General features: G+C 44.2%; 1 protein-coding gene across 1 annotated transcript; it reads right to left on the reverse strand.

The window, feature by feature from the left end:
• Positions 1-490: 490 nt before the first annotated feature.
• LOC121271334 (ras-related protein Rab-32-like) lies at positions 491-27,482 on the reverse strand. The gene is made up of 3 exons (XM_041177276.1): positions 27,200-27,482; positions 8,569-8,849; positions 491-884 (listed from the first exon to the last, which is right to left on the reverse strand). Exons 1-3 carry the CDS (start codon positions 27,414-27,416, stop codon positions 735-737), a joined length of 648 nt encoding a protein of 215 aa, XP_041033210.1. The 5' UTR covers positions 27,417-27,482; the 3' UTR covers positions 491-734.

The raw sequence follows: 27,482 nt of genomic DNA on the forward strand, positions 1-27,482 counted from the left end.
TTGGGAAATCCAGCTACCCCATAAAGCTGGATGGTCCCATGATGCTGCTGCCTTGCTGCAATGCCATTCTGGGACAAAATCCTGGAACTCCCTCCCTAACAGCACTGTGGGTGTACCTACACCACATGGATTGCATGGGTTCAAGAAGGCAGCTCACCACCATCTTCTCAATGGCAATTAGGGATGGGCAAAAAATGCTGGTCCAGCCAGCGACGTCCACATCCCACACATGAATAAAAAAAAATACTGGGGCTACAGTGTCCAGTCAAAATGGACAAATTAAACTCAACGGCACAATTCACAAAAGCCTCCCCGACATTCAAAGTTCCTTACCAAATTTACAACGAATATAGATTTCAAGCAATTCACAGATTTCACATAAATCGCTCTACCAGAACCCAAAATCTTTTAATGGAATAACTCCAGTCTTGTTACTAGATGGTGTTGGGTGCCTCAGAATACTGTGGCAAAGTCAGACACTGCACGAAACTAACAGACCGAAGCATTATTTTAATGTTATTCCAAAAAGATTACAGAAAATTTGACAACTTGAAGTATTTTTCTTATCATTCCATTCCTAATTAAAATTAAGAGGAAAACTTCTGTTTAAATAATTGTTAGCTGAAGGCATGTTAGTTTCCTTTAGCAGTTATCCCCTTTGCTGGAGTGTAGGAAAGATCACCTGGGGATTGTGGTCACTGAAGTTCATAGTAAAGTGGGAGAGGGACAGCGTGTTAGCAACACCATGCCTTGTCCTTAGCCTCTTCAGGCTCCTCTGTTAGTTTAACATTATCCACATCCCTGTTCTCAGGTAGATGAATGAAATCATTGGACAGAATATTCTTCACTAAAAACCGTGTTGCTTCATCAATGTTTATGTTCTCCTGCAAGCATTAGAAAAAAATCTCTGTTAAACATTAATTCATTACAAGAAAACATCTATACATTATGATTTGCAAGGCAACAAAGAAGAAAGGTCAAAAAAAAATCTGTCTTTATATGGGGTCTTGTATAACCTCAGGACCCAAAGCTCTTCAGAGAAAATTAAGTACCTTAGAGATGTAGTCACTGTTGTAATGTAGGAAAAGCGAAAGCCAATTTGTGCGTAACAAGGTCCCACAAACAACAATGTGATAATGACCAGATAAACCTGTTTTTTTAGTGATGTTGTTTTAAGGGTAATGTTGGCCAGGCCATTGGGGAGACCTCACTGTCTGGCTCAGAGGCAAGAGTGTGGCCCACTGAACCTTGGCTAACAAGGTAGTCTAGAAGAATCCTTCTTTTCCTCCACCTTGGTCTTCGTCCTTCCATCCATCCTTTTAACACCTTTTACACCTTCTAACTCTATATCCCCAACCTTAAGCAAGTGCTCAATCTGATTAATTGGTCTTGACCCGCCAACATCAATCAAACTAGATCCTCCTTGTGTCATTGACAAAACTTGCAACTTGCGCAAAAAACAAATTCTGAGATGGCAGCTCTGCTTTACCAGGCACAGCCTGATGTATTTGGAATGATTTTGGATGTCAGGAGTTAAATTATGAGGACAGATTGCATAAACTTGGCTTGTACTCCCTCCAATTTTAGAAGATCATGAGTAATCTGCTTGAGGTGTTTAAAATGATCAAAGGACATGACAGAATAGATAAAGAGAAACTATTTCCTCTGGTAGGATAATCAGATAATTTGCACTCCTTTTATGGAATGAAATCTGCTATCCTCATCTGGTCTGGCCTACATGTGACTCCAGGCCCACAGCAATGTGGTTGACTCCTAACTGCCCTCTGAAATGACCTAGAAAGCCACTCAATTCGAGGGTAATTAGGGATGGGCAATAAATGCTGGCCTTGCTAGTGACACTCACATCCCATGACAGAATAAAGACGAAACAAAGCAGGAAACCTTAAAATTAGAGCCAGGTCATTCAAGAAGTGACATTGGGGAACCCATTTTCACACATAGGATAGTGGAAATCTGTAACTCCCCCAAAAGGTTGTGAATGCTCCGGGCCAACTGAAATCAAGATTGAGATCAACTGATCTCTGTTGTGTAAGGGTACCAAGGGATGTGGGTAAATGCAGTTTAGATACAGATTAGTTGTAACCTGATTAAATGGCAAAACAGGTTCGAAGGGTTGAATTGCTACTTCCTGCTCCAACGATAAAACAGATAGCCTGTTATACATCAAAGCACCAACCATTCTCCCCTACCCCCTCACTGCAAAACTTCAGAACATTATTAAAACCCCCTACACGGATTGAAAGAGGCAGCTGCTGTTAATCTCCAGTTCATTTTTGGATAGTTAACACATTTAAGATGAAATTATGAAACTCCACTTAGAAAGAGAATTTTCTCTTCCACTTTCTCTGTGCCAGTTCTTAATCTAACCCTCATTATTGCCAATCCCACCTCCTGGATAGCACTCCAGGCATTGTTTCATATACTTGACTCTTGTATTACCCAGCAGAAGGCATAAAACGTGGCCTTTGTGAAGACAGGCACTCTGGAATAGCACTGGCATGTATTGCTGGCAGCTCCCGTTGGCCCTCTGATTACCCATGTGCTCCCTCCCCTCTTTTCTTCCCAACATTACTGGTAAAGCATTCAGCCCTACTCTCTCAAACTCCTTCCTCACCTTTCAAAACTGCCTTAAACCCTATCACTTTGACAAAACTTAATTTCACCCTCCCAGCAAAGCTCAGCACCCAGTCACCCCTCTGAATCTCCCCTTACAATACTTAGTTGCCCCTTCAAATCACTCCCATTTCTTAGTGATAAGTCAATCCTCTGAATCACTCCTCCCATAGCCACAGTTCTGCACTTGTTCCCTTATTTATTTCCATCATGAATAGTTTTGGGACATTTTTTGTTACATTAAAGGTGCAAAATAATTGCTGTTGCTTTTTGTACATAATGAATAGTTTCAAAATTGTAACAAGGCAAACACATTGAAGGCTTATCAGTGAAACGGTGAGGAGTGGAGGCAAGCAGAGGTAAGGCAACAGTTGGAGAAATGTCAGACATTTTAATTGTGGTTGAGATGCACTTTGCAGTTTAAAAGGGATCATTGTTATACTGTTATGTTAACAGTAACAGGGTAACACTAACAGCAAGAAGAAAGACACATTTGCACTAATGTAGCTCCTTTCATGACCTTAAGATGTATCAAAGCACTTTACAGTCAATGAAATACTTCTGCTGTTGAGGTGTAGGAAATATGTCATCCAGTTTGAGCACGGTCAGGTTCCATAATAAGAAAACGGAAAGGTATGGCATGGTAGCAATTCCAAAGAGGTGGGTGCAAGGCAGTAAGGACTGGGAACTGAATTTACCAGGTAATCAGGTCTACATGAAACATAGAGAAAATGGTAGAAGGGAAGGAATTGCCTTAATGGCTAAAGATGAAATCACTTCAATGATAAGGCAGGATATAATGAGAGGTAAGCAGGCAGTCAAAACTTTATGGGTAGAACTAAGAAGTTGAAAAGAATTTAAGGCTGTACTAGGAGTTATGTATAGGTTCATGGTAGTAGCTGTGAAGCAGTAGCTGAGATTAGATAAGCATGCAGCAAAGGCAAAGGTAAGGTGGTTTATGGGAGATTTTAGCTTTCATATGAATTGGCATAAGCAGATTAGCATGTCAGGGTATTTGGCATTTTGGAAAGACAGGAAGAAAGGAAACGGAGGTGGGGTAGGGTGAGATTAGTACATTAGTCAGAAATGATCTTGGTTCAGAAGATCAAGATGTAAAATCAGTTTGGGCAGAGGCAAGAAAAAGCAAAGGAAAGAAGTCACTTGTGGGAGTAGTCCTAATAGTAGCTGCACTATAGGACACAGTATAAATCAATATATAATGGGGGCTTGTAAGAAAGATACTGCAATAATCCTGGGTGTCATAAACAATTTAATCACAGAAAATGGTTCCTCTTCAAGGACTAAGAAAATTCTGGAAGAATTTGTGTTTTAAAAAGACACTACCTTAAAAGGGTTAATGCAGGACTCTGATTGCTATTCCTGGAAAAGACACCGTTTTACAAGAAAAGGTAATTAAGCAGTTTTAAAGAAGATGGAAACCTCTTGACCCTGGTGGACTGTATACAAAGGGGGATCACATGGTAATTCATGGCTCTGAAAAAAACATACCTGGAAAGCTGTGTTTAAAAGTTGGTTTTGGTTTTGCTTTAACTTTAAAAAAGGACCAACTGCTTGTGAAAAGAAGACAGCAGCCTTTTTGCAGTCCAGAACCAGTTCACAGCCAATTGTGAATATTAGCTGCTCCTAAGTTGCTCTACATGCTGGAATTGAGTACCTGCAAGTGTTCCTCAAGTCCGCTTGAAAAGCAGTGCAGGAGTCATCAATTGTTTTGCAGATCAGTGCTGAGAGACCAACCGTATAACTCAGATGCCATTTCAAAGACTCCGCCATCTATCCTTTTCCCTTGAACCATTGACTTTTAACCTTTGGCAGAAGTCCTCCATTTTTTGTTGTGTGTTTTTTTGTGCGTATGTGCATGAGAGAGAGAGACACTTAGGGTATTTTGAAAGAGTAATTACTATAATTTCATATTTTTTACTGTATGTTAATAAGCTTTGTCTTTCTATTCAACCAGACTGGTTTTATAATAAACTAATAATTTTGTTGTATATTGAAGAAAACTGATCATTGAGTGGTCATTCTGAGAGTAGTGGGGAAAGCATATATTTGGCCATATAACTAGCTGGAAACATAATTTAAATATATGTTGTGATATGTGGAGTAGTGGGGCTAGAGACAGACAGTGCAACCCTTCCATCCCGGTTGTAACGCTGTGTGATTTTAATCTTCGTAAAAATTCAAAATCGAATTGGCAAAAGTAGCCTGGAAGATGAGTTCATAGAGTGGTATTCAGACAGTTTCTTTGAAAAATACATTCTGGAACCAACCAGGGAACAGAGTATTTTAGACCCAGCAATGTGTAATGAGACAGGATTAATTAATGACCTCATAGTAAAGGATCCTCTAGGCAAGAGCGATCATAACATGGTAGAATTTCATATTCAGTTTGACGGTGAGAAGTCTGTGTCTAAAACTAGTGCCTTAAACTTAAATAAAGGCAATTACAAGGCTATGAAGACAGCATTGGCTAAAATGCACTGAGCACATAGGTTAAAAAGTAAGATAGAGAATCAATGGCAGACATTAAAGGAGATATTTCATAACTCTCAACAACGATACATTCATTGAGTAAAAAAGACTACGAGAAGGATGCACCAACCGTGGGTAACTAAGGAAGTTAAGGATGAAATCAAATTGAAAGAAAGGCACACAATGCTGCAAAAATTAGTGGTAGGCCAGAAGATTGGCAACGTTTTACAAACCAGCAAAGTGTGAATAAAGAAATAATAAAATAGTAGAAATTAGAATCGGAGAGAAAACTAGCAAGGAATATAAAAACATTGAGTAAAAGCTTCTACAAGTATATAAAAGGGAAAAGAGTAGCAAACGGAAGCATTGGTCCCTTAGAGGATGAGACTGGGAAATTAATAATGAAAACAAGGAAATGGCGGAGACAATAAATAAATATTTTGTATCTGTCTTCAAAGTAGAAGACACAAAATGCATCCTAAGTGTGGTAGAAAATCAGGAGGTAAAAGGGAGGGAGGAACCTAAAACAATCATGATCAGTAGAGAATTCTAGGCAAATGGGACCTAAGGCTGACAAGTCTCCTGGATCTGATGATCTGCATCCTAGGATCTTAAAAGAAGTGGCTGCAGAAATAGTGGTTGTATTGGTTGTAATCTCCCAAAGTTCTCTAGATTCTGGAAAGGTCCCAAGGGATTGGAAAATCACAAATTTAACACCACTATTCAAGAAAGGAGGGAGACAGAAAGCAGGAATCTATAGGTCATTTAGCCTAAAGTATGTCATTGGGAAAATGCTGGAATCCATTGTCAAGCAGGTAGTAGCGGGACATTTAGAAAATCATAATACAATCATGCAGTGTCAACATGGTTTTGTGAAAGGGAAATATGTTTGACAAATTTTTTAGAATTCTTTGAGGATGTAACAAGCAGGGGGATAAAGTAGGTGTAAAAGTATTTGGATTTCCAAAAGGCATTCAGTATAGTGCCACATAAATGGTTACTACTACACAAAATAAGAACTCATGGTGTTGGCGGTGATATATTAGTGTGGATAGAGGATTGGCTAACTAACAGGAAACAGAGAGAAATTTTTATCCTGACAAACTGTAACTAGTGGAGTGCCTTCAGGATTAGAGCTGGGACCTCAACTATTTACGATCCACATTAATGATTTGAATGAAGGACCTGACTGTAATGTAGCCAAATTTACTGACAATACAAAGATAGTAGGAAAGCCAGTTGTGAGGAGGATACAAAGAATCTGCAAAGAGATATAGATAGGTTAAATGAATGGGAGAAATTTGGCAGATAGAGTATATTGTGGGAAAATGTGAGACTGTCCGCTTTGGCAGGAAGAATAGAAAAGCAGAATAATATTTAAATGGAGAATGGCTGCAGAATGCTGTGGTACAGAGGGACCTGGGTGTCTTCATACATGGATCACAAAAGGTTAGCATGCAGGTACAGCAAGTAATTAGGAAGGCAAATGGAATGTTGGCCTTTTTTGTAAGGGGAATGGAATATAAAAGTATTCTTGCTTCAACTGCACAGGGCATTGGTGAGATTACACCTGGAGTACTGCATAGAGTTTTCCTTAAGGAGAGATAGACTTGCATTGGAAGAAGTTCAGAGAAGGTTCACCAAGTTGATTCCTGGGATGAAGGGGGTGTCTTATAAGGAAAGGCTGAGCAGGTTGAGCCTATACTCCTTGGAGTTTAATGAGAGAACATCTTATTGAAACATGAGAGATTCTAAGGGGGCTTGACAAGGTAGATGCTGAGAGGATGCTTCCCCTCATGAGGGAATATAGAAACGGGGGTACAGTTTAAAAGTAAGGGGTGTCTCATTTACGGCTGCGATGAGGAAGAATTTTTTCTCTCAGCTGATTGTTAGTCTTTGGACTTCTCTGCACCAGAGAACAGTGGATCTTAGATCATTGAATATATTCAAGACCAAGTTAGACAGATTTTTGATCAACAAGAGAATCAAGGGTTATGGGGGTCAGGTAGGAAAGAGGAGCTAAGGCTACAATCAAATCAGCCATTATCTTATTGTATGGCAGAGCAAGCTCAAATGGCCTATTCCTATTTCATATGATTTTCTGGTCTTAGAAAGGTTGTGAATTTCTTGAGGATGCCCAGAACAGTTTTCTGAAACAATGGCCCATAACTTCCGAGCTCCAGGGCAGTGTACTTGGGGAATACACCAAAGATGTGTTGAGGAACCACACCCCCTCCTATAAGTTCCCAGGTAAGGAAAGCAGGGCAATTGCCTGGGAAGTTCAAACTTTCAATTGACAATTGCCCTGGAATGGGAACCATCCAAAATTGCAATTTAAATTGCAAACTTTGGATGGTTCTGACTGTCTTACAGCAAGTTACCTAGAAAAAATTAGAAGAATTAAAACCATTTCTAGTTTCTGGATGACAATGGTACTGACCCACCTCCCCCACCCCACGCCCCAGCCCACATGCTTACTTCTACCTTCAATTTGGGTTTGATTATTGCAGCAAAAGCTAAACTTGTCCATGGGTTTCTTTCCATTGGTGTCGTTTGGAGATTTCTTTCTTTCATGTTATCGGTCTCCCCCGGGATCATAATAGTGTAGATATAGAGAGAAACCATTCCTGCTAACTGGGGAGTCTAGGACTAGGAGGATAGTGTAAAAAATAGATCCAAACCTTTCAGGAGTAAAATTAGGAAACTCTCCTCCATGTAAAGCGTGATAGAAGTTTGGAACTTTCCTCCACAAATGGCAATTGCTGTTAGTTCCACTGTTAATCTCAAAACTTAGATTGACAGATTTTTTTTTAGCCAAAGATATTAAGAGATATGGGGAAAAGCTGGATACATTGAGTTAGGTTGCAAGTGAACCATGGTCCCTTTAATTGGTGAACAGCTTTGAGGAGCATACATTTGTTCCTATATTCCTAAATGGTCAGACCATCTGTTTTTGCTGTTGGTTGAGGGATAAATTTTAGCCAAAACACCATGATAATTCCCCTGTGATTCTTCAAAATATTGCCATGTGGTCATTCTCATCTGCCTTAAGAAAGGGCAGACGGGCCCTCAGTTTACCTGAAAAACACCACCTTCAATAGTGCAGCACTCCCCCAGTACTTCACTGGAAGTGTCAACTGCAACCTTCAGTTTCGGAGCTAAGAGTGCTATCACTGAGCTAAGGCTGACACTCGGCCAGTAAGCAACAGCATGTTGTAATATAAAAGCAAAATACTGCAGATGCTGGAAATCTGAAATAAAAACAGAAAATGCTGGAAAAACCTAGCAGGTCTGGCAGCATCTGCGGAGAGAGAAACAGGGTTAACGTTTCAAGACTGTGTGAATCTTCATACGGATTTGAAACGTTAACTATGCTGTAATGTTGGGTTGAGTACGGGACTATCTTGCTGCAGTACCCCGGGCAGATGACTAATTGTCACTAACCTTTGCTGAGGTTTCAAACCACGCTATGAAGGCATTGTCCTTGCAGTAGCGATCCATCATCGCCGGGCTATTCTCCAAACCATCCCATTGCTGATCACATTTGTTTGCCAAGAGCACGGCAGGGATTGGCTTCCCGTTGGGCAGCTTCACTTTATTGTCCAAGTCGCTTTTCCATTTCAGAACTGCTTCAAATGTCGAGTGTCTAGATACATCAAAGACTACGAAAGCTCCAACAGCTTCTTTATAATACACCCTTGTCATATTGCCGAACCGTTCTTGACCTGCGGCAGCCAAAAGTTACCCAAAACTGAATGTAATAAATTCCACAAATGAGGACAGTTTTGCTTTTTTTCCAATTAACATAGAATGCGCAGTACAGAAACAGGTCATTCGGCCCAATTGGTCCATGTTGCTTTTTATGCTCCACATAGTCCTCCTCCACCTTACTCTATCTTACGCTGTCAATGTATCCTTCTATTAATTTCTCCCTCATATACTTAGTTAGCTCTACCTTTAATGTATCTATGCTATTATTCTTGGGATGTGGGTGACCAGGTGCCATATATTGACCCTTCCTAGCTGCACTGAGAAGGAGATAATTAATTCTTGAACTGTTGCAGTCAGTGTGGTGTGTTGGACACCTGGGGAATTGTACGTTCGACATCATGAGAGTTAAAGGTTAATAATCAAATTTCCTTGTATCTTGGAACAATAAGCTTTCCAATATGTTCAGACAGCTTTGAAGTACCATGTTACGAAACCATGGTTTAATTTCTGTTCCAAATGTCTGAGTATTATCCATGAGAAATGCTTCTTCAAGAAAACTCAACAGCATCTAGTGTAACAAACAAAGGTTGGACGATCCATTAACTATAGCATAGTAGTATTAACCAATAACTTTCTAGGACTCAAAGGATTTGTGTGCAGTTGAATAAAAGTTATGTTTGAGAGAACTGGCTTTGACGTAAACAACTACAACTACTTACATGAATAGACTGTTTCTAAATGGTTCAGAATCAGATATAATATGAGATTGTAACTGTGACCAGGGGTCAAAAGATCAAAGAATAAAAGCCACTCTCTGAATTAAGTTCGGCCATTCGCCTATACTAGATCTCTATTAAAAACTGTTTCATCTTCTCCACCATTAAGTGTCTTGTGCCGATTGGAAACATGTCATTTATTTTCCCTTCAACTTTTTATTGAATTCGCTGGAGTCTGCTTTTGCGCCCTTTAAGGCAGTGCATTCTTGATCACACAGCTTGCTGTATAAAAATGTGTTCTCTCATGTTGCCTTTGCTTCTTTTGTCAATCACCTTAAATCTATATCCTCTGGTTTACTGATCCTTCCGCCATTGGAAAAGTTTCTCCTTATTTACTTTATCAAAGAACATAAGAAATATGAGCAGGAGTAGACCATACAGCCTGTCGAGCCGTCTCCACCATTCAATATGATCATGGCTGATCTTGGGCTTCAAATCCATTTTCCCACCTGCTCCCCATAAACTTTAATTACCTGAGAGGACAAAAATCTGTCCAACTGTCTAGTCCTCCATGATTTTGATACCCCAATTAAATCTCCTCTTCACCTAATCGGTGCTAAGGAGAACAATCCCAGCTTCTCCAGTCTCTTTGTAAAATAGCTGGAGGCTGGGAGGAGGGAAGGCTGGCAAAATAACTTGGGAAGGTATGAGGGAGCATGCCCGGTATTTCTGCCGCAATGCTGTTTTGCCAACAACAGGAAAGTTGACAATAATAATAATAATAAAAACAAAAAACTGCGGATGCTGGAAATCCAAAACAAAAACAGAAATACCTGGAAAAACTCAGCAGGTCTGGCAGCATCGGCAGAGAAGAACAAAGTTGACGTTTTGAGTCCTCATGACCCTTCAACAGAACTAAGTAGAAATAGGAAAGGGGTGAAATATGAGCTGGTTTAAGTGGCGGGGTGGGGGGGTGGTGTTGTTGGGACAAGCAAGCAGTGATAGGAGCAGATAACCAAAAGATGTCACAGACAAAAGAACAAAGAGGTGTTGAAGGTGGTGATATTATCTAAAAGAATGTGCTAATTAAGATTGGAGAGCAGGAAGAGCAAGGTAGCTCTAGTGAGGGTGGGGTGAAATAAACCATGGGTGGAATACATTTAAAAATAATGGAAATAGGTGGGAAAAGAAAAATCTATATAAGTTATTGGAAAAAACAAAAGGGAGGGGGAAGAAACGGAAAGGGGGTGGGGATGGAGGAGGGAGTTCAAGATCTAAAGTTGTTGAACTCATTATTCAGTCCGGGAGGCTGTAAAGGGCCTAGTCGGAAGTTGAGGTGCTGTTCCTCCAGTTTGCGTTGAGCTTCACATAGATTGGCTGCCTACCGGGAACCCAAGTGAGTCACTTAAGTTGCCAATTAAGAGCCACTTCCCACCTCCATGGGCATTCTGGCCATATCATGGTGGGGAGTGGGGGGCAGGGGGGGTGGTGGGAAGGGCACTACTTTGTGGAGAGACCGCCCAGTGGCCCAGTCAAATCTGGCTGCCTCCCAGAGAGCTCCAAAAGGGGACCCTCCTTTTCTGGGGACTCCACCACTCATGGTGGGGCCGCATGTGCCTCATGGCCACATGACCATCACTAGCAGTGGTGCTGCTGAGGCTGCTGACAGTCCTCTGACTGGGCTGGCAGCTCTTGGGAGCAGGCTGCCATTTCAATTGGCAGCAACCATTTAATTAGCCACTGCCCAGAATATGCTTCCCGGGTCCCGACACCAGCCAAAGCAGGGTCATCTCTCGCTTTCGACTCCAGGACTTCTAACACCTCCACAAAATCCAGCCCAATATCTCTACATAACATTGGAGAGACCAAACATAAACTGGGCGACCGCTTTACAGAACACCTGCAGTCTGTCCGCAAGAAAGACCCAAACCTTCCCGTCGCTTGCCATTTTAACACTCCACCCTGATCTCTTGCCCACATGTCTGTCCTTGGCTTGCTGCATTGTTCCAGTGAAGCCCAACGCAAACTGGAGGAACAACACCTCATTTTCTGACTAGGCACTTTATAGCCTTCCGGACTGAATATTGAATCCAGCAATTCCCTCCTTCATCCCCACCCCCTTTCCATTTCTTCCCCCTTCCTTTTGATTTTTCCAATAATTTATATAGATTTTTCTTTTCCTACTTATTTCCATTATTTTTAAATCTATATCTTTTATGCTGTTAGCCTTTCCATCCCACCCCCACTAGAGCTATACCTTGAGTGTCCTGCTATCCATTCTTAATTAGCACATTCGTTTAGATAATATCACCACCTTCAACACCTCTTTGTTCTCCTGTCTGTGACATCTTTTATCTGCTCCTATCATTGCTTGCTTGTCCCTACAACCACACTCCCCCACCCACTTCTGCCCCCCGACTTTAAACCAGCTTATATTTTACCCCTCTCCTAATATTCACTCAGTTCTGTTGAAGGGTCATGAGGACTTGAAACGTCAACTCTTTTCTTCTCCGCCGATGCTGCCAGACCTGCTGAGTTTTTCCAGGTAATTCTGTTTTTGTTTTGGATTTCCAGCATCCGCATTTTTTTGTTTTTATCTCTACATAATATAAAAGGCTTATCTCTGGTATCATTCCAGTAACTCTGCAGTTTCTCTAAGGCCTTGAAATCTTTCCTAAAATGCAGTATCCAGAACTGAACACAATGTTCCAACTGAGGCTTACACAGTGTTTTATAAAAATTTAGCATAATTTCCTTGATGTCTTTCCTAAAATGCAGTATCCAGAACCGAACACAATGTTCCAACTGAGGCTTACACAGTGTTTTATAAAAATTTAGCATAATTTCCTTGATTTTTCATTCTTGGGTCTTGTAAAGCCACGGATATCATATGCTTTTTTTAACCGCCTCCTCAACTTAGAATTGTTGAATAATTACAGTAAATGGCCACTTGGCACACCGTCCATGCCGGCTCTCTGTGAAAGAGCTAGTCCTATTACCCTGCAATTTTTTTCTCTTCAGGTGATTATCCAATTCTTTTTTGAAGGGATCGATTGAATGTACTTCCACCACACTCTCAGGCAGTGCAAATCAGATTCACAAATGGTTCTTTTGCCTTTCCACTCAAATCAGTGACTTCTGGTTATTGACCCTTCTGCCAATGGGAATAGTTTCTCCCTTCTACTATGTCCAGACCCCTAAGATTTTGAACACCTCTGTCAAATCCCTTCTCAATCTTCCCTTCTCCACAGAGAACAGCCTTATATATTCCAGTCTATCTTCGTAAATGAAATTCCTCATCCCTGGAACCATTTTCATAAAACTTTTCTGCATCCCCACAAAAGCCTTCACATACTTCCTGAAGTACAGCTAGCAGAATCGGACACGATATTCCAGTTGAGGCCAAACCAGTGTTTTTCAAGGACCATAACCTCCTTGTTTCGGTACTCTAGGCCTGTATTTATAAAGCCCAGGATCCCGTATGCCTTATTAACCGCTATCACAACCTGCCCTGTCACCTTCAATAATTTTTTCACATATACCCACAGGTCTGTCTGCTCCTTCACTCCCTTTAGAATTGTGTCTTTTATTTTATATTGCCTCTCTTCATTCTTCCTACCGAAATGTATCACTTCACATTTTTCTATATTAAATTTCACCTGCCACATGTCTGTATGTTCCACCAGTCTATGTCCTCTTGAAGTCAATCACTGTCCTCCTCACAATTCACAAACTTCCAAATTTGATGTCACCTGCAAAATTTTGAAATTATGCCCTGCACACCCAAGTCTAGGTCATCAGTGCAGATCTAGAAAAGCAGATGTCCTCATACTGACCACTGGGGAATCCCACTATATACTTTCTTTCAGTCCATGAAACAACTGTTCACCACTACTCTCTGTTTCCTGTCGCTCAGCCAACTTCATATCCTTGTAACCATTGTCCCTTTTATTCCATTGGCCTTAATTTTGCTGACAAAGCCAATGTTGCACTTTATCAAATGCAATTTGGGAGTTCATGCACACCACATCAATCGCATTACCTCATCAAAAAACTCAATCAAGTTAGTTAAACACGATTTGTCCTGAACCAATCCATGCCGGCTTTCCTTAATTAATCCACAGTTGTCCAAGTGACTATGAGTTTTGTCCTGGATTATCATTACTAAAAGTTTCCCCACCACTGAGACTGACTGACCTGTAGTTGCTGGACTTATCCTGATACCCTGTTTTGAACAAAGGTGAAACGTCTGTAATTCATCAGTCCTCCAGCATCACCTCTGTGTCTAAAGGGTGTCAATTGTGTATCTGATTACATACACTCCTGCAAAGCCATGGAACATTTTATTGTGTGTTAAAGGCACAATATAAATGCAAGTTTTTGTGTATAAAAGTGGAGTTCAGTACTGCTGGCTTGAAGTCTATCATGGTATAACACTGGGGTACAGGGCTATCAGAGTATAACACTGGGCTACTGTACCGGTGGCCACAGGTCTGTCACTGGGGTACAGTACTGGTGGATACAGATGACATTAAACCCAAATCCTAGCCACGCATATACATCTATACACAAGTTGGGTATTTTGCAGCTGAGTATAAAGAAATCAAGTTCTAATCCTTTACTATTATTTGTAATTAATTAGTCAGTTCTAAATGAGCAACTTTATTTTTACTTCCCGAATGAACCATTACGTACACAATTCTTTGAATACCTAGATTTACGACCATCTGTAAGGCTTCTGTCTACAGGGTACATCTATTTTTAAGTCCAAGTCAACACCAATATCTAATCCCCAGTTTGGTCGTCCTTGTTTCTGTTGGTGTAAGTCAATGTTAACCAGCAAACCATACAAACGGTGTGCAATACCTTATTTTCCTCTCTCCAAACATTAATTTTCTTTTACTTTGAACAACAGTGTAGTGCAGTTGGGGAATTCTTCATCCGGATTGAAGCCACATACAGGCGACAAACTCTACAGCACGTCCTAGCCACACAGGTGGGCACCACATATCCTGGAACAGCAGTTGGTATCTGGGCTTTCCGAACTCTCTCTTTACCTAGCCTCTTTAGATGGTCCACAAATCCTTTGCGTATGTCACCCTTCAATGCACATATTCACTCCTTTTAAATACTCCCTCGGTTTATCATCAGGTAGCAATAGTATTGCCACTGTCACAGGAACAGTTGCAAAACAACATCAATTTGCTTGCAAAGCTCCTTAGCATAACATGGCAATCCAAGTCTTCTCATCTTACACCAAACCACACTCTCAGAATTTCATTTCTTCATCTAATATAACATTTACTACCCACTTTTTTTACAATCCTATTTAATCCCTTTTTAAATCTAATTTACTTCGGAAAACCTGCTCTATATAAGCACTTTTGCAATGAATTGTTCTTCACCTTGTTTGTTATTCTGCATTAACATCCCCTGTCTAATTTAAACAATTACTTGCCTATAATTACCTTTAATTACTTGTGCATTGTTTTATTATTTACTGTGATGTCACAGTATGTGGGGTGGCTGATACAATTTTTTGCACTCTAAGTTAGTTTTAAACCAGGGGCCTGTAACTTGGCAATACTTTTTTAAAATAGCTTAAACAATATAAATTAATGGGTTTATTTTTTAAACATAGTAAATGAACTACATTAAACTGATTAGATAAATAAAACAAGATTAGATAGAAATGGCAGTGCAAGAAGTGTGTCATACAGGTATGATGTCTCAAGGCATTTTATAATCTGCTATGCATTAATTTTAATTGTTATTAAATGAGTTAAATAACTTGCCAGGGCAATTCAACTAGGCAGTGCATTGGTGTGGTGGCACACCGGACTAGTTGTTGGCTTTGTGCGCCAATCTTTTCCCAAGCTCTGAGTGTTCCAAGTGACCCTTGACCCTACCTGACCAGGTTTGGCCCAATCTGCCCTTACCTTATTATTTTTTTTTTAAGCGTTACTTCTTCACTATTACATATTCTTTTTTCAAAATTTAATAAAGAGAAACTTTTCATCTGATTTCACGCATCTCCTATTAATTGAATTAATATTCCAATTTTTTTCTCCGAAAAACCGATAAGGTCCAAAATCCAGCATGGACTTGGTCCAGAGGTTGCTGGTTTTGAGACACTGTACCTATATCTGGAGCACAATGTGGTCCCAGGCAACCACATCTGCAGTAAGTGTCTGCAACTCAAGAAACTTGGGTTGAATTGTTGTGTTGAAGTCTGAGGTGCCGAGATTATGAATTACCTGGACACTCTGACTCAGGTGGCACTTGCACCCCTTAGGTTTGGTGGTGGTTTGGATTTGGTTAATGGTCGGAGGCAGGGGGATTTGACTTTGCGTCAAGTAGGTAAGGGAACCCCAGACTCAGCATTGGAGGGGTCTCAGCTTTGGCTTATGTCCAACAAGTATGAGATATTTGCTACCTGTGTGCAGGAGAACAAAGACTGCAGAGAGGATGGGGAAATTGACCATGGTAGCGTGGTGCAGAAGCTCACTCAAATAGCAGGAATTAAACACAACAGGGTTGGGGTAGGGAATCGTATAGCCAGGGGATAGATACTGTTCTTTGCAGCCCTGACCAATAGTCCCAAAGGCTGCGTTGTTTGCCTGGTGTAGATGTAAAGGATATCTCCTCATGGCTAGAGAAGAACTTTGAGCATGAGAGGGAGAATGACAACATAGGCAGACTGAGGGACAATATTCTGCTGAGGGAGTTGGAGGACCTAGGGTCCAAATATAAAAGGCAGAGCCTCAAAGGTAATAAACTCTGGATTGCTATCCAAGCCACGTACAAATTGTAATCAGTTTATCCCTCTGCCAGTGTTAAATTCATGGCTAAAAGATTGGTGTTGGAGAGAGGGATTTCAGTTTACGGACATTGGCACCAGTACTGGGGAAAGGGGGAACTGTTCTGTTGAAATGAGCTGCAATTAAATTGATAAAAGCAAAATACTGCAGATGCTGGAAATCTGAAATGAAAACAAAAATACCTGGAAAAACTCAGCAGGTCTGACAGCATCTGCGGAGAGGAACACAGTTAACGTTTCGAGTCCGTATGACTCTTCATCAGAACTAAGGAAAAATAGAAATGAGGTGAAATATAAGCTGGTTGAGCGGGGTGGGACAGGTTGAGCTGGATAGAGGGCCAGTGATAGGCGGAGGCAAAGAAGAGATTGCCAAAGATGTCATAGACAAAAGGACAAAGGGGTGTGGACGGTGGTGATATTAGCTAATGCCTTCATTTCCTGATATCACATGGAATGAATCAAACTGGCTGAAGACTGGCATCTGTGACGCTGGGGACCTCAGGAGAAGGATCACGAGATGGATCATCCACTCAGTTCTTCTGGCTGGTGATGGTTGCAAATGCTTCAGCATTTTCCTTTGCACTGATGTGCTGGGCTCCCTTATCATTGAAAAGCATTAGCATTGACATGACACTAGGAAGTTCGGAGGAACAAAGGGATCTTGGCGTGTGTGTCCATAGATCTCTGAAGGCGGGAGGGCATGTTAGTGGGGTGGTGAAAAAGGCATACGGGACACTTGCCTTTATCAATCGAGGCATAGATTACAAAAGTAGGGAGGTCATGTTGGAGTTGTATAGAACCTTGGTGAGGCCACAGCTGCAGTACTGTGTGCAGTTCTGGTCGCCATATTATAGGAAGGATGTGATTGCACTGGAGGGGTGCAGAGGAGATTCACCAGGATGCTGCCTGGGATGAAAAATTTAAGTTTTGAAGAGAGGTTGGATAGACTTGGGTTGTTTTCGTTGGAGCAGAGAAGACTGAGGGGCGACCTGATCGAAGTGTACAAGATTATGAGGGGCATGGACAGGGTGGATAGGGAGCAGCTGTTCCCCTTAGTCGAAGGGGTCAGTCACAAGGGGACATAAGTTCAAGGTGAGGGGCAGGAGGTTTAGCGGGGATGTGAAGAAAAACTTTTTACCCAGAGGGTGGTGATGGTCTGGAATGCACTGCCTGGGAGGGTGGTGGAGGTAGGTTGCCTCACATCCTTTAAAAAGCACCTGGATGAGCACTTGGCATGTCAAGGCTATGGGCCAAGTGCTGGTAAATGGGATTAGGTAAGTAGGTCAGGTGTTTCTCACGTGTCGGTGCAGACTTGATGGGCCTCTTCTGCACTGTGAGATTCTGAGAATGGGGATATATGTGGAACCTCCTCCTCCGTTAGTTGTTTAATTGTTCTCCACCATTCATGACTGGATGTGGCAGGACTGCAGAGTTTTGATCTGATCCATTGGTGTGAGATCGCTTAGCTCTATCTATCGTATGCAGCTTCTGACTTTGGCATGCAAGTAATCCTGTCTTGTAGCTTCACCAGGTTGCACCTCAATTTTAGGTATACTTGGTGCTGGCCCTGGCATGCTCTCCTGCACTCCTCACTGAACCAGAGTTGATTCCCTGGCTTGATGATAATGGTAGAGTAAGGGATATGCTAGGCCACAAGGTTATAGAATGTGGTTGAATATAATTCTGTTGTTAGCCCATAGCATCTCATGGGTATATATTCACAAATATTCCCATCGAATGATGGGGGAACCCAGCCTGCTTCCTTGCTTCAGGTTTTACCAAAGCCAGCCATACTGTGTACTAGGGTATAATTGAGTAGTTGGATGAAGGTGATTCTGGGGAATCTAAGCCATCAGGACTTTTCTGAACCGAACTAAGGAGGTTCTGCAGAAATGATACCTTTTTGGTGATAACGGCATCCATCAAACTTGGATGGAGTAAACTGTTATCAAAGGCAACTTGAGGATTAAATCCTGCATGAAGAAAATGAGTTGAACCCTACTGGAAGGAGGGAGAGTTGTGAAGGGCTCTGGAGCTCATGTAGTGCTACAAATGTGTTATGGGAACTGCCACTAAATCCATGCGATCTATCTTTGTTGTATCAGCTAGTTAAAGTGTAATTCTACTGAATGCAACTTGCCAGTTAATTCATGTTTAATTTATATTGATTTTGTTAAAGTTATAAAAAGTGAAATTTTATCCATCAGTTTCTTCCTTTGGGGTCATTTGGAAAGTTTGGTTCTTTTAGGTTAAGGTGTCCATAGGGATCATAATGCACTGTCAGGCTGTTACTTGACTTTTCTGTGGACAGCTCTCCCAGTTTGGCACAAACCCTCAGACATTGTAAGGAGGCTTTGCAGGATAATCCATTGGTTCACGGTCACCATTACTGATACTAGTCTAATTCCAGATTTATTAATTAACTGAAGTTAAATTCTACCAGCTGTCATGGTGGTGCTGGCATTTGAAACCATGTCCCCAGAACATTAGCCTGGGCCTCCGGATTACCAGTCCAGTAACATTACGACTAGGCCACCATCCACTTAATCCACAAAGTAGCTACTTGCACAATTGGAGCTAAATGGCTTTTATCTGGTAACATTTTTCAGTGACCAGTGTTATGACCGGGATGGGAGGATTGCATGCATGATCCAGGTCCACTACTCCGCAGGCCGTACCATTAAATTAAAAGTTTAATTTTCTCACCAAAATAGCCAATCATCTATTTCCCCAATCATCTATTTCCCCTACTGGTGCCCAGAATAAAAGAGTCTCCAACCCGGCTTCTTTCAATAAACTCAGAACGATTGTTTATTATAAAAACAAGCTTCTTTTTAACAAGTTGCAAGGACTGGTTAACACACAATTGTGATCAGGAAGTATAACTAACTATCTTTTCCTAAAGAATTCCCCCAACACACATACAGACAAACAAAGGACAAACAGGTAGAGTCTCTCTGCAGAGATGGGCATTAGAGGATGAGCAATATAAAATAAAGGATAAAGTCCACGTGGTCTCAATGCTGTCGACCTGCAGTTCCCTTGTATAAAGACACATCTGGTCTCACCAACTGGTCTCAGCTTTGCAGGTCCAAATGAGGGTTCTCTGGCTACAGGTTGATTGCCACACACAATTGCAGGCAAGGTAGAGAGAGGGAGTCAGTTAGGGTAGCCTTCTTTCCTCAGCTTGTTCCCCCTCAAAACCAGCAGGTTCACACTTATGTTTTTTCATCTCTCCAATGTGATTCCCAGCAAGTTAATAGCCGTTCCTTTTCTTCAGTTTTTTTCCCCCCATCAATTAAAGTGATTGCAGCTCAAACAAACAACCAGATCTTCCTCAAGTACTATAGATCAGGTAATTTCTTGGGAGAAGCCTGCTTGTTGACAGTTCCAAGGTGAACTTATGACCTTTTTAAAAATAAATCCAAGGTCAGCATCCAACTGTACAGATAACGCCAAGTCCTTCCATTTTGTAAAATAAAAATTCAGTGCTAGAGATATGACTCCAACACCAGGATTGGACATTAAATACTCCAAGGTGCTTGATTTTCTCACAGGTACACAAAATGGGGAAGAGTAATCAAAATATGGAAGATTTGCATGTTGAGTTTGACAATGATGAGGGTAAGAACAAAACTAGGATTCTAAATGTAAACAAAGCTAATTAGATGGGTATGAGGGGTAGATTGGATGTGGATTGGAAAATTAGATTACAAGATATGATGGTAGATAAGCAATGATGAATATTGAAGAAATAATTCATTCTCAATGAATGTACTTTTACAGACCTCAACCCACCTTTACTGTACCCCAATGTTACAAAGTGACAGACTTGAACCCTAGTGTTGTATATTGACAGACCTCTATCCACCAGTGCTGTACCCCAGTATTATAATGACAGACCTGTACCCATTTGCACTATATCCCAGCATTATACACGGGTAAACTTGAATCAGATACTGTACTCATGTTCCATAGTGACAGATCTGAACCCACTACTACTGTACTCCACTGTTATACAATGACAGACCCTTAACTCTGTGTAATAGTATCAGACTATTACTCAATGTCACACTGATAGAATGTGTACCCACTGGTACTGTACCCTAGCGTTTTGTAGTGACAGGCCTATACCCAACAGTATTGTATTTCCCTGTTACACAGTGACAGCACTATACCTAAGCATAATGGGGACTGACCTGTATCTGCCACTACAGTATCTGTCATACGGTGATTGATCTGTACCCACCAGTTGTACTGCAGTGCTACACAGTGACTGGCCTGTATCCACCAGTACTGCCCCCTAGTGTTATGCAGTGACCGACATTTACCCTGAAGTACTACACCTCCTTGTCATGCAGTGTCAGCACTGTACCCAAGCATAATTGTGAAAGAACTGTACCCATCACTATTGTACCTGTTATACAGTGACTGACCTGCATCCATCAGTACTGTACCCCAGTGCTATACAGTGACAGACCTGAACCCACCAGTTCTGCATCCCAGTGTTTTACAATAACAAAAACAATTATATTTATATCACACCTTTGACATTGTAAAATGTCCCAAGGCACTTCATAGGAACAACTGTCAAACCAAATTTGAAACCAAGCAACATAAGGGGATATTAGGACATGTGACCTAAAGCTTGGTCAAAGAAGTACAGATAGATACAAAGAGATTCTGAGAGAAAATTCCAGGTCTTGGGGTCAAGGCAGCTGATGACACAGCCACCAATGGTGAAGCAAAGATAATTGGGGATTTATAAAAAGGGATCAAAAGTGGAGGACTGAACAGAGCTTATGGGGTTTGCAGGGCTGGTGCAGGTTACAGGGATGGGGAGGAGTATGGCATGCAGGGATTTGAAAACACGTATGATAGTTTTAAGAGTCTTTGTTAGCCCGGGAGCTAATATGGGTCAGCAAGCCCGGGGTGACTGATTTCCTCATGGGTTTCAGGACTCCGCCGCTGGGACCGAGCCTGCACTTGCTGGGTGCCACACTGGCAGAGCTATTTTCCCTGGAGGTGGCTTCCCACTTGTCTGCCTCCCCACAGGGCTATAGCCATTAGTGACAGATCTGTACCATCCAATTAACGATGGTGGGTGGGCTCCCAATGCTGCCAGCCCAATCGGAGGGGCCAAAGAGGCATTGTTTGGGCTTGGGTTGCAGCCTTTGTTGCCCCTGGCCTCCTCTTTGGCTGTGATGGCCAGCCTTGGGAAACTTCTCCCGAGCTAGGAATGAGCCAGGGAGCCGTCCTAATGTGGCTCATTTTCCCAGCCCTCCCCTGTCTCCAACCCCACTACTAAGGGCTAGGATAATTCAGCCATTGGTGTCAATTTGGATATGGCCTGCAGAGTTTTAGATTAGCTCAAGTTTAGGGTGTAAGGTTGGAGACCAATCAGGAAAGCAGTGGTATCGCCAAGTCTATGGGTAACAAAGGCCTGGACAAGGGTTTCAGCAGTAGGTGAGCTGACAGGGTTAGAGACAAGCTTTCATGTGCCAGTAGAAGTAGATAAGACTTGATGATGGACATGACATGTGGCCAGAAGCTCAGCTCAGTATCAAACAGGATGTCAAGTCTGTGATCAGCCACAGACAGTGGTCAGGGGAGGAATGGATTGGGAGCTATGGAATAGAGTTTATGGTGCCAACCGAAAACTGTGACAGATCTGTACCCCCGGGTTAAACAGTAGCAGATCAGTACCAACCAGTAGTATACGCATGTTGTACACTGACAGACCTACACCCACAATGTTGCAAAAAACTACGTCATGGTTAATGGCAATATTTTAGAAGTAATTTTCAGTTCTGAGGAGATTAAGGCTTAACTATAAAAAAATGGGTTAAATGCAACTAAAGCAGCTTGAAGTTTATTACACTTAAAAGATTAAGATCATGTTGACTTAAGGGGTCAATAGCAAGTACGATAAAATCCTATAACAGCAAGTGGATTTACTTAGCTGCAGAATTGGAAACATGGTGTCTACACTGCTTGCAAAGAAGTGCAGTCCAGGGAGTTGTTTTGCTTTGGGAGTTGAGCTAAATTAGTTTAAAAGCATTCAGTGAACCCTGAAAGGCTAAGTTGTCATGGAGATGGTGGAGTTTAAGAAGCTTTCCTGCTTTCAATTATCTGTGTGTTTTCTGGGAGAGGGGTTTGGCTGCAGTTTTGACCTTGTGTGGTTTGCTGCTCACAGAAGCCCTGGGAGCCATTTGGCGCAGTTAGAGCTCAGGAGAAGTCCTGGGCAGCTAAGAAGGGGGTGGAAGATTGCTGTTTCCATACTGGAGACAGCTAGGGCTCAGAGAAATCCTGGGAGCTGTTTATAGCTCGGTGCAGCTGTGAGGTTGGAGTTTGGAGAAACCTGGGGCAGTGCCAGCTTAGTGAAGCTAATGGTCTGCGAAGGAGTTGGAAGTAGCCCCAGTAATTAGAGGTGGGAGTGCAACTTTGTGAATCTCATGGAAAGTAGTCTCAGAAGAGACTGAACCATCGGGAGGTGAGCAGTCGTTAAGGCAGTGCAAGTCAGTGTGGCTTTTGAGGGAATTTAGAGGCTAGATCTTCAAAAGTGACAAATTGAAATCCCTTGCGAGGGAGACAGAGCTTTAACGAGATTTTGTGACTTACAGTGGTCATTGACATCCGGGTGGGTTGCTGAGAAATCCATAGGATCCATCTTGGCCACACCTGCCATTTAATGCGCAGCGTGGTGTGTTCAACCACAGTTTGCCTGTTAATTCATATTTACCTCAAGTTAATTCTGAATGTTAGAGTATAAGGTAGATATTGTAGATTGTTTAATTTTTCTTTGCATAGTATAGTTTATTTTGTTTGTTTAAAATTGTGGAATCCTGTGGCTTTATTCTCCTGGAGAGTAACTGGGATCTCAAACTTTGTCTACTTTAAACAAAAAGTTACTGGTCGTAACTGTATCATAACAATTAGTATATCCATGTTTTGCTATCACAATTCATTTGTGATATACTAATTTCATTTAGCGACAGCCCTGTACTTGTCTTATACAGTGACAGATCTGCATCCATCAGTGCTATAGCTATTACAGTGGCAGTTCTGTACCCATCAGTGCTATACCTATTAGTGACTGATCTGTACTCATCAGTGCTATACCTATTAGTGACTGATCTGTACCCATCAGTGCTATACCTATTAGTGACTGATCTGTACCCATCAGTGCTATACCTATTAGTGACTGATCTGTACCCATCAGTGCTATACCCCATTAGTGACTGATCTGTACTCATCAGTGCTATACCCCATTAGTGACTGATCTGTACTCATCAGTGCTATACCCCATTAGTGACTGATCTGTACCCATCAGTGCTATACCCATTAGTGACTGATCTGTACCCATTGGTGCTATACCCATTACAGTGACAGATCTGTACCCATCGGTGCTATACCCATTAGTGACTGATCTGTACCCATCAGTGCTATACCCATTACAGTGACAGATCTGTACCCATCAGTGCTATACCCATTAGTGACTGATCTGTACCCATCAGTGCTATACCCATTACAGTGACAGATCTGTACCCATCAGTGCTATACCCATTAGTGACTGATCTGTACCCATCAGTGCTATACCCATTACAGTGATAGATCTGTACCCATCAGTGCTATACCCATTAGTGACTGATCTGTACCCATCAGTGCTATACCCATTACAGTGATAGATCTGTACCCATCAGTGCTATACCCATTAGTGACTGATCTGTACCCATCAGTGCTATACCCATTACAGTGATAGATCTGTACCCATCAGTGCTATACCCATTAGTGACTGATCTGTACTCATCAGTGCTATACCCATTACAGTGATAGATCTGTACCCATCAGTGCTATACCCATTAGTGACTGATCTGTACCCATCAGTGCTATACCCATTACAGTGATAGATCTGTACCCATCAGTATTATTCAGTGACAGACCTGTACCCACTAGTACTACACCTCAGTCATATGGTGATTGACATTTGAATGGCTTCCAAGGGCACTACAGCACATTAAGAGTTACCTAATGGACAGATTTTAAAAATCTGGAAAAAAAACTGTATCTGTAAAAATGAACAAGAAGCTGTTGGATTGTTCTAAAAAAAAAAAAACTGGCTCACTGATATCCTTTAAAGAGGAAACCTGCTGTCCTGATCAGGTCTGGCCAAGACTAAGTTCAGTTCTGCAATAAGATGGTTGACTCAATCAGGCCGACCAGTGCACTTAAAAGTCACTCCCTTATGCATGGAGCAATCAGGGATGGGCAACTGTTTTTTTCTCTGAGTCACCTCACTAAAAAAAATAGGCAGAGTAGCCGTTTCTTCTCAACATGGCTGGAGATGGGATCTTGCTTTGCCCATAATTTGCTCTCATGCTCTGCCCATACAACATGGCGTGACTAACTCTTCAGCAAGTAATGGTTGATTATCTGAAGTTCTTTGGGATGAGTTGCAGATACTGTAAAAAGCATCATTTTAAAAACATGGTTTTACAGAGAAGGACTTGGAAAAGTGCCAGAAGTGATGAGGAAATGAGGAAAGTGATGAGCAGAGAGTCGGGTGGATGGAGGGGGAGGGGGTGTGGTGAATGATGTGGAGGGGGGGTGAATGATGTGGAGGTGGGGGGTGGGCGAACAGCGTGGAGGAGTGGGTGGGTGGACGGCATGAGGAGAAGAGGGGTGGGTGGACGGTGTGGAGGAGGAGAAGGGGGGTGGACAGCGTGGAGGAGGGGGGGAGGGTGGACGGCGTGGAGGAGGGGGGGGAGGGTGGACAGTGTGGAGGAGGAGGGGGGGTGGGTGGACGGCGTGGAGGAGGAGGGGGGTGGTTGGACGGCGTGGAGGAGGAGGGGGGTGGTTGTACGGCGTGGAGGAGGAGGGGGCTGGTTGGACGGCGTGGAGGAGGAGGGGGGTGGTTGGACGGCGTGGAGGAGGAGGGGGGTGGTTGGACGGCGTGGAGGAGGAGGGGGGTGGTTGGACGGCGTGGAGGAGGAGGGGGGTGGTTGGACGGCGTGGAGGAGGAGGGGGGTGGGTGAACGGCGTGGAGGAGGAGGGGGGTGGGTGGACGGCGTGGAGGAGGAGGGGGGTGGGTGGACGGCGTGGAGGAGGAGGGGGGTGGTTGGACGGCGTGGAGGAGGAGGGGGGTGGGTGGACGGCGTGGAGGAGGAGGGGGGTGGGTGGACGGCGTGGAGGAGGAGGGGGGTGGGTGGACGGCGTGGAGGAGGAGGGGGGTGGGTGGACGGCGTGGAGGAGGAGGGGGGTGGGTGGACGGCGTGGAGGAGGAGGGGGGTGGGTGGACGGCGTGGAGGAGGAGGGGGGTGGGTGGACGGCGTGGAGGAGGAGGGGGGTGGGTGGACGGCGTGGAGGAGGAGGGGGGTGGGTGGACGGCGTGGAGGAGGAGGGGGGTGGGTGGACGGCGTGGAGGAGGAGGGGGGTGGGTGGACGGCGTGGAGGAGGAGGGGGGTGGGTGGACGGCGTGGAGGAGGAGGGGGGTGGGTGGACGGCGTGGAGGAGGAGGGGGGTGGGTGGACGGCGTGGAGGAGGAGGGGGGTGGGTGGACGGCGTGGAGGAGGAGGGGGGTGGGTGGACGGCGTGGAGGAGGAGGGGGGTGGGTGGACGGCGTGGAGGAGGAGGGGGGTGGGTGGACGGCGTGGAGGAGGAGGGGGGTGGGTGGACGGCGTGGAGGAGGAGGGGGGTGGGTGGACGGCGTGGAGGAGGAGGGGGGTGGGTGGACGGCGTGGAGGAGGAGGGGGGTGGGTGGACGGCGTGGAGGAGGAGGGGGGTGGGTGGACGGCGTGGAGGAGGAGGGGGGTGGGTGGACGGCGTGGAGGAGGAGGGGGGTGGGTGGACGGCGTGGAGGAGGAGGGGGGTGGGTGGACGGCGTGGAGGAGGAGGGGGGTGGGTGGACGGCGTGGAGGAGGAGGGGGGTGGGTGGACGGCGTGGAGGAGGAGGGGGGTGGGTGGACGGCGTGGAGGAGGGGGGGAGTGGGTAGACGGCGTGGAGGAGGTGGGGAGTGGGTAGACGGCGTGGAGGAGTGGGTAGACGGCGTGGAGGAGGGGAGTGGGTAAACGGCGTGGAGGAGGGGGTTGGGTGGACGGCGTGGAGGAAGGGGGTGGCTGGACGGCGTGGAGGAGGGGGTTGGGTGGATGGTGTGGAGGAGGTGGGGGGGTGGGTGGACGGTGTGGAGGAGGTGGGGGGGTGGGTGGACGGCGTGGAGGAAAGGGGTGGGTGGACGGTGTGGAGGAAGGGGGTGGGTGTACGGTGTGGTGGGGGGGTGGGTGGACGGCGTGGAGGATGGGAGTGGGTGGACGGTGTGGAGGATGGGAGTGGGTGGACAGTGTGGAGGAGGTGGGGGGGTGGGTGGACGGCGTGGAGGAAGGGGGTGGGTGGACGGTGGGTGGACGGCGTGGAGGAAGGGGGTGGGTGGACGGCGTGGAGGAAGGGGCTGGGGTTGGATGGTGTGGAGTGGGGGTGGATGGTGTGGGGGTGGGGGGTGTGGAGGTGGCTGCAGGGGGAACATAGCCTCTTATCCCACAGCTAACTGCAATGGTGAGGTGGAAGTGGAACAGCTCAGTAGACAGGATCACTGTGTGTGTGTGTATTATGTATATTTAGTATCAGGCTGTTCCAGTCTCGGTGGGAACGGGAAGGACACGAGCCTCACTCATTCCACCAGCGGCTCTTCACAAACCCAGGGCCCTAGAATTAACCATTTCACTGCTGGTTTCAGGCACAAGCGGGAAACTTACTTCTTGCAGCTCACTGGCACTCGCTAAGTGATCGCAGCCCCTAATTGTACCCCGGAAACTACCCCTCCCCTCCCCTCACCTGCGATGTCCCAGAGCTGGAGCCGGATTAAAGTGCTGGCATCCCAGGACAGGACCTTCAGGGCGAAATCCACGCCGATGGTGGCGCGGTAATTCTGGGAGAAGAGCCGGTGAACGTAGCGCTTGATGATGCTGGTCTTGCCCACCCCGAGCTCCCCGATCACCAGCACCTTAAACAGATGCTCGGTGCCGGTGCTGCTCTCCGGACACTCCGCCATCCTCCCCGGGAACGACCGCCTCAAGTCCCAGAGCCTCTCCGCTTCCGCATTCCCACACACGGCGCC

The sequence above is a fragment of the Carcharodon carcharias genome, chromosome 2 (genome assembly GCF_017639515.1).
Source record: "Carcharodon carcharias isolate sCarCar2 chromosome 2, sCarCar2.pri, whole genome shotgun sequence".
In the NCBI taxonomy this organism is placed as follows: domain Eukaryota; kingdom Metazoa; phylum Chordata; class Chondrichthyes; order Lamniformes; family Lamnidae; genus Carcharodon; species Carcharodon carcharias.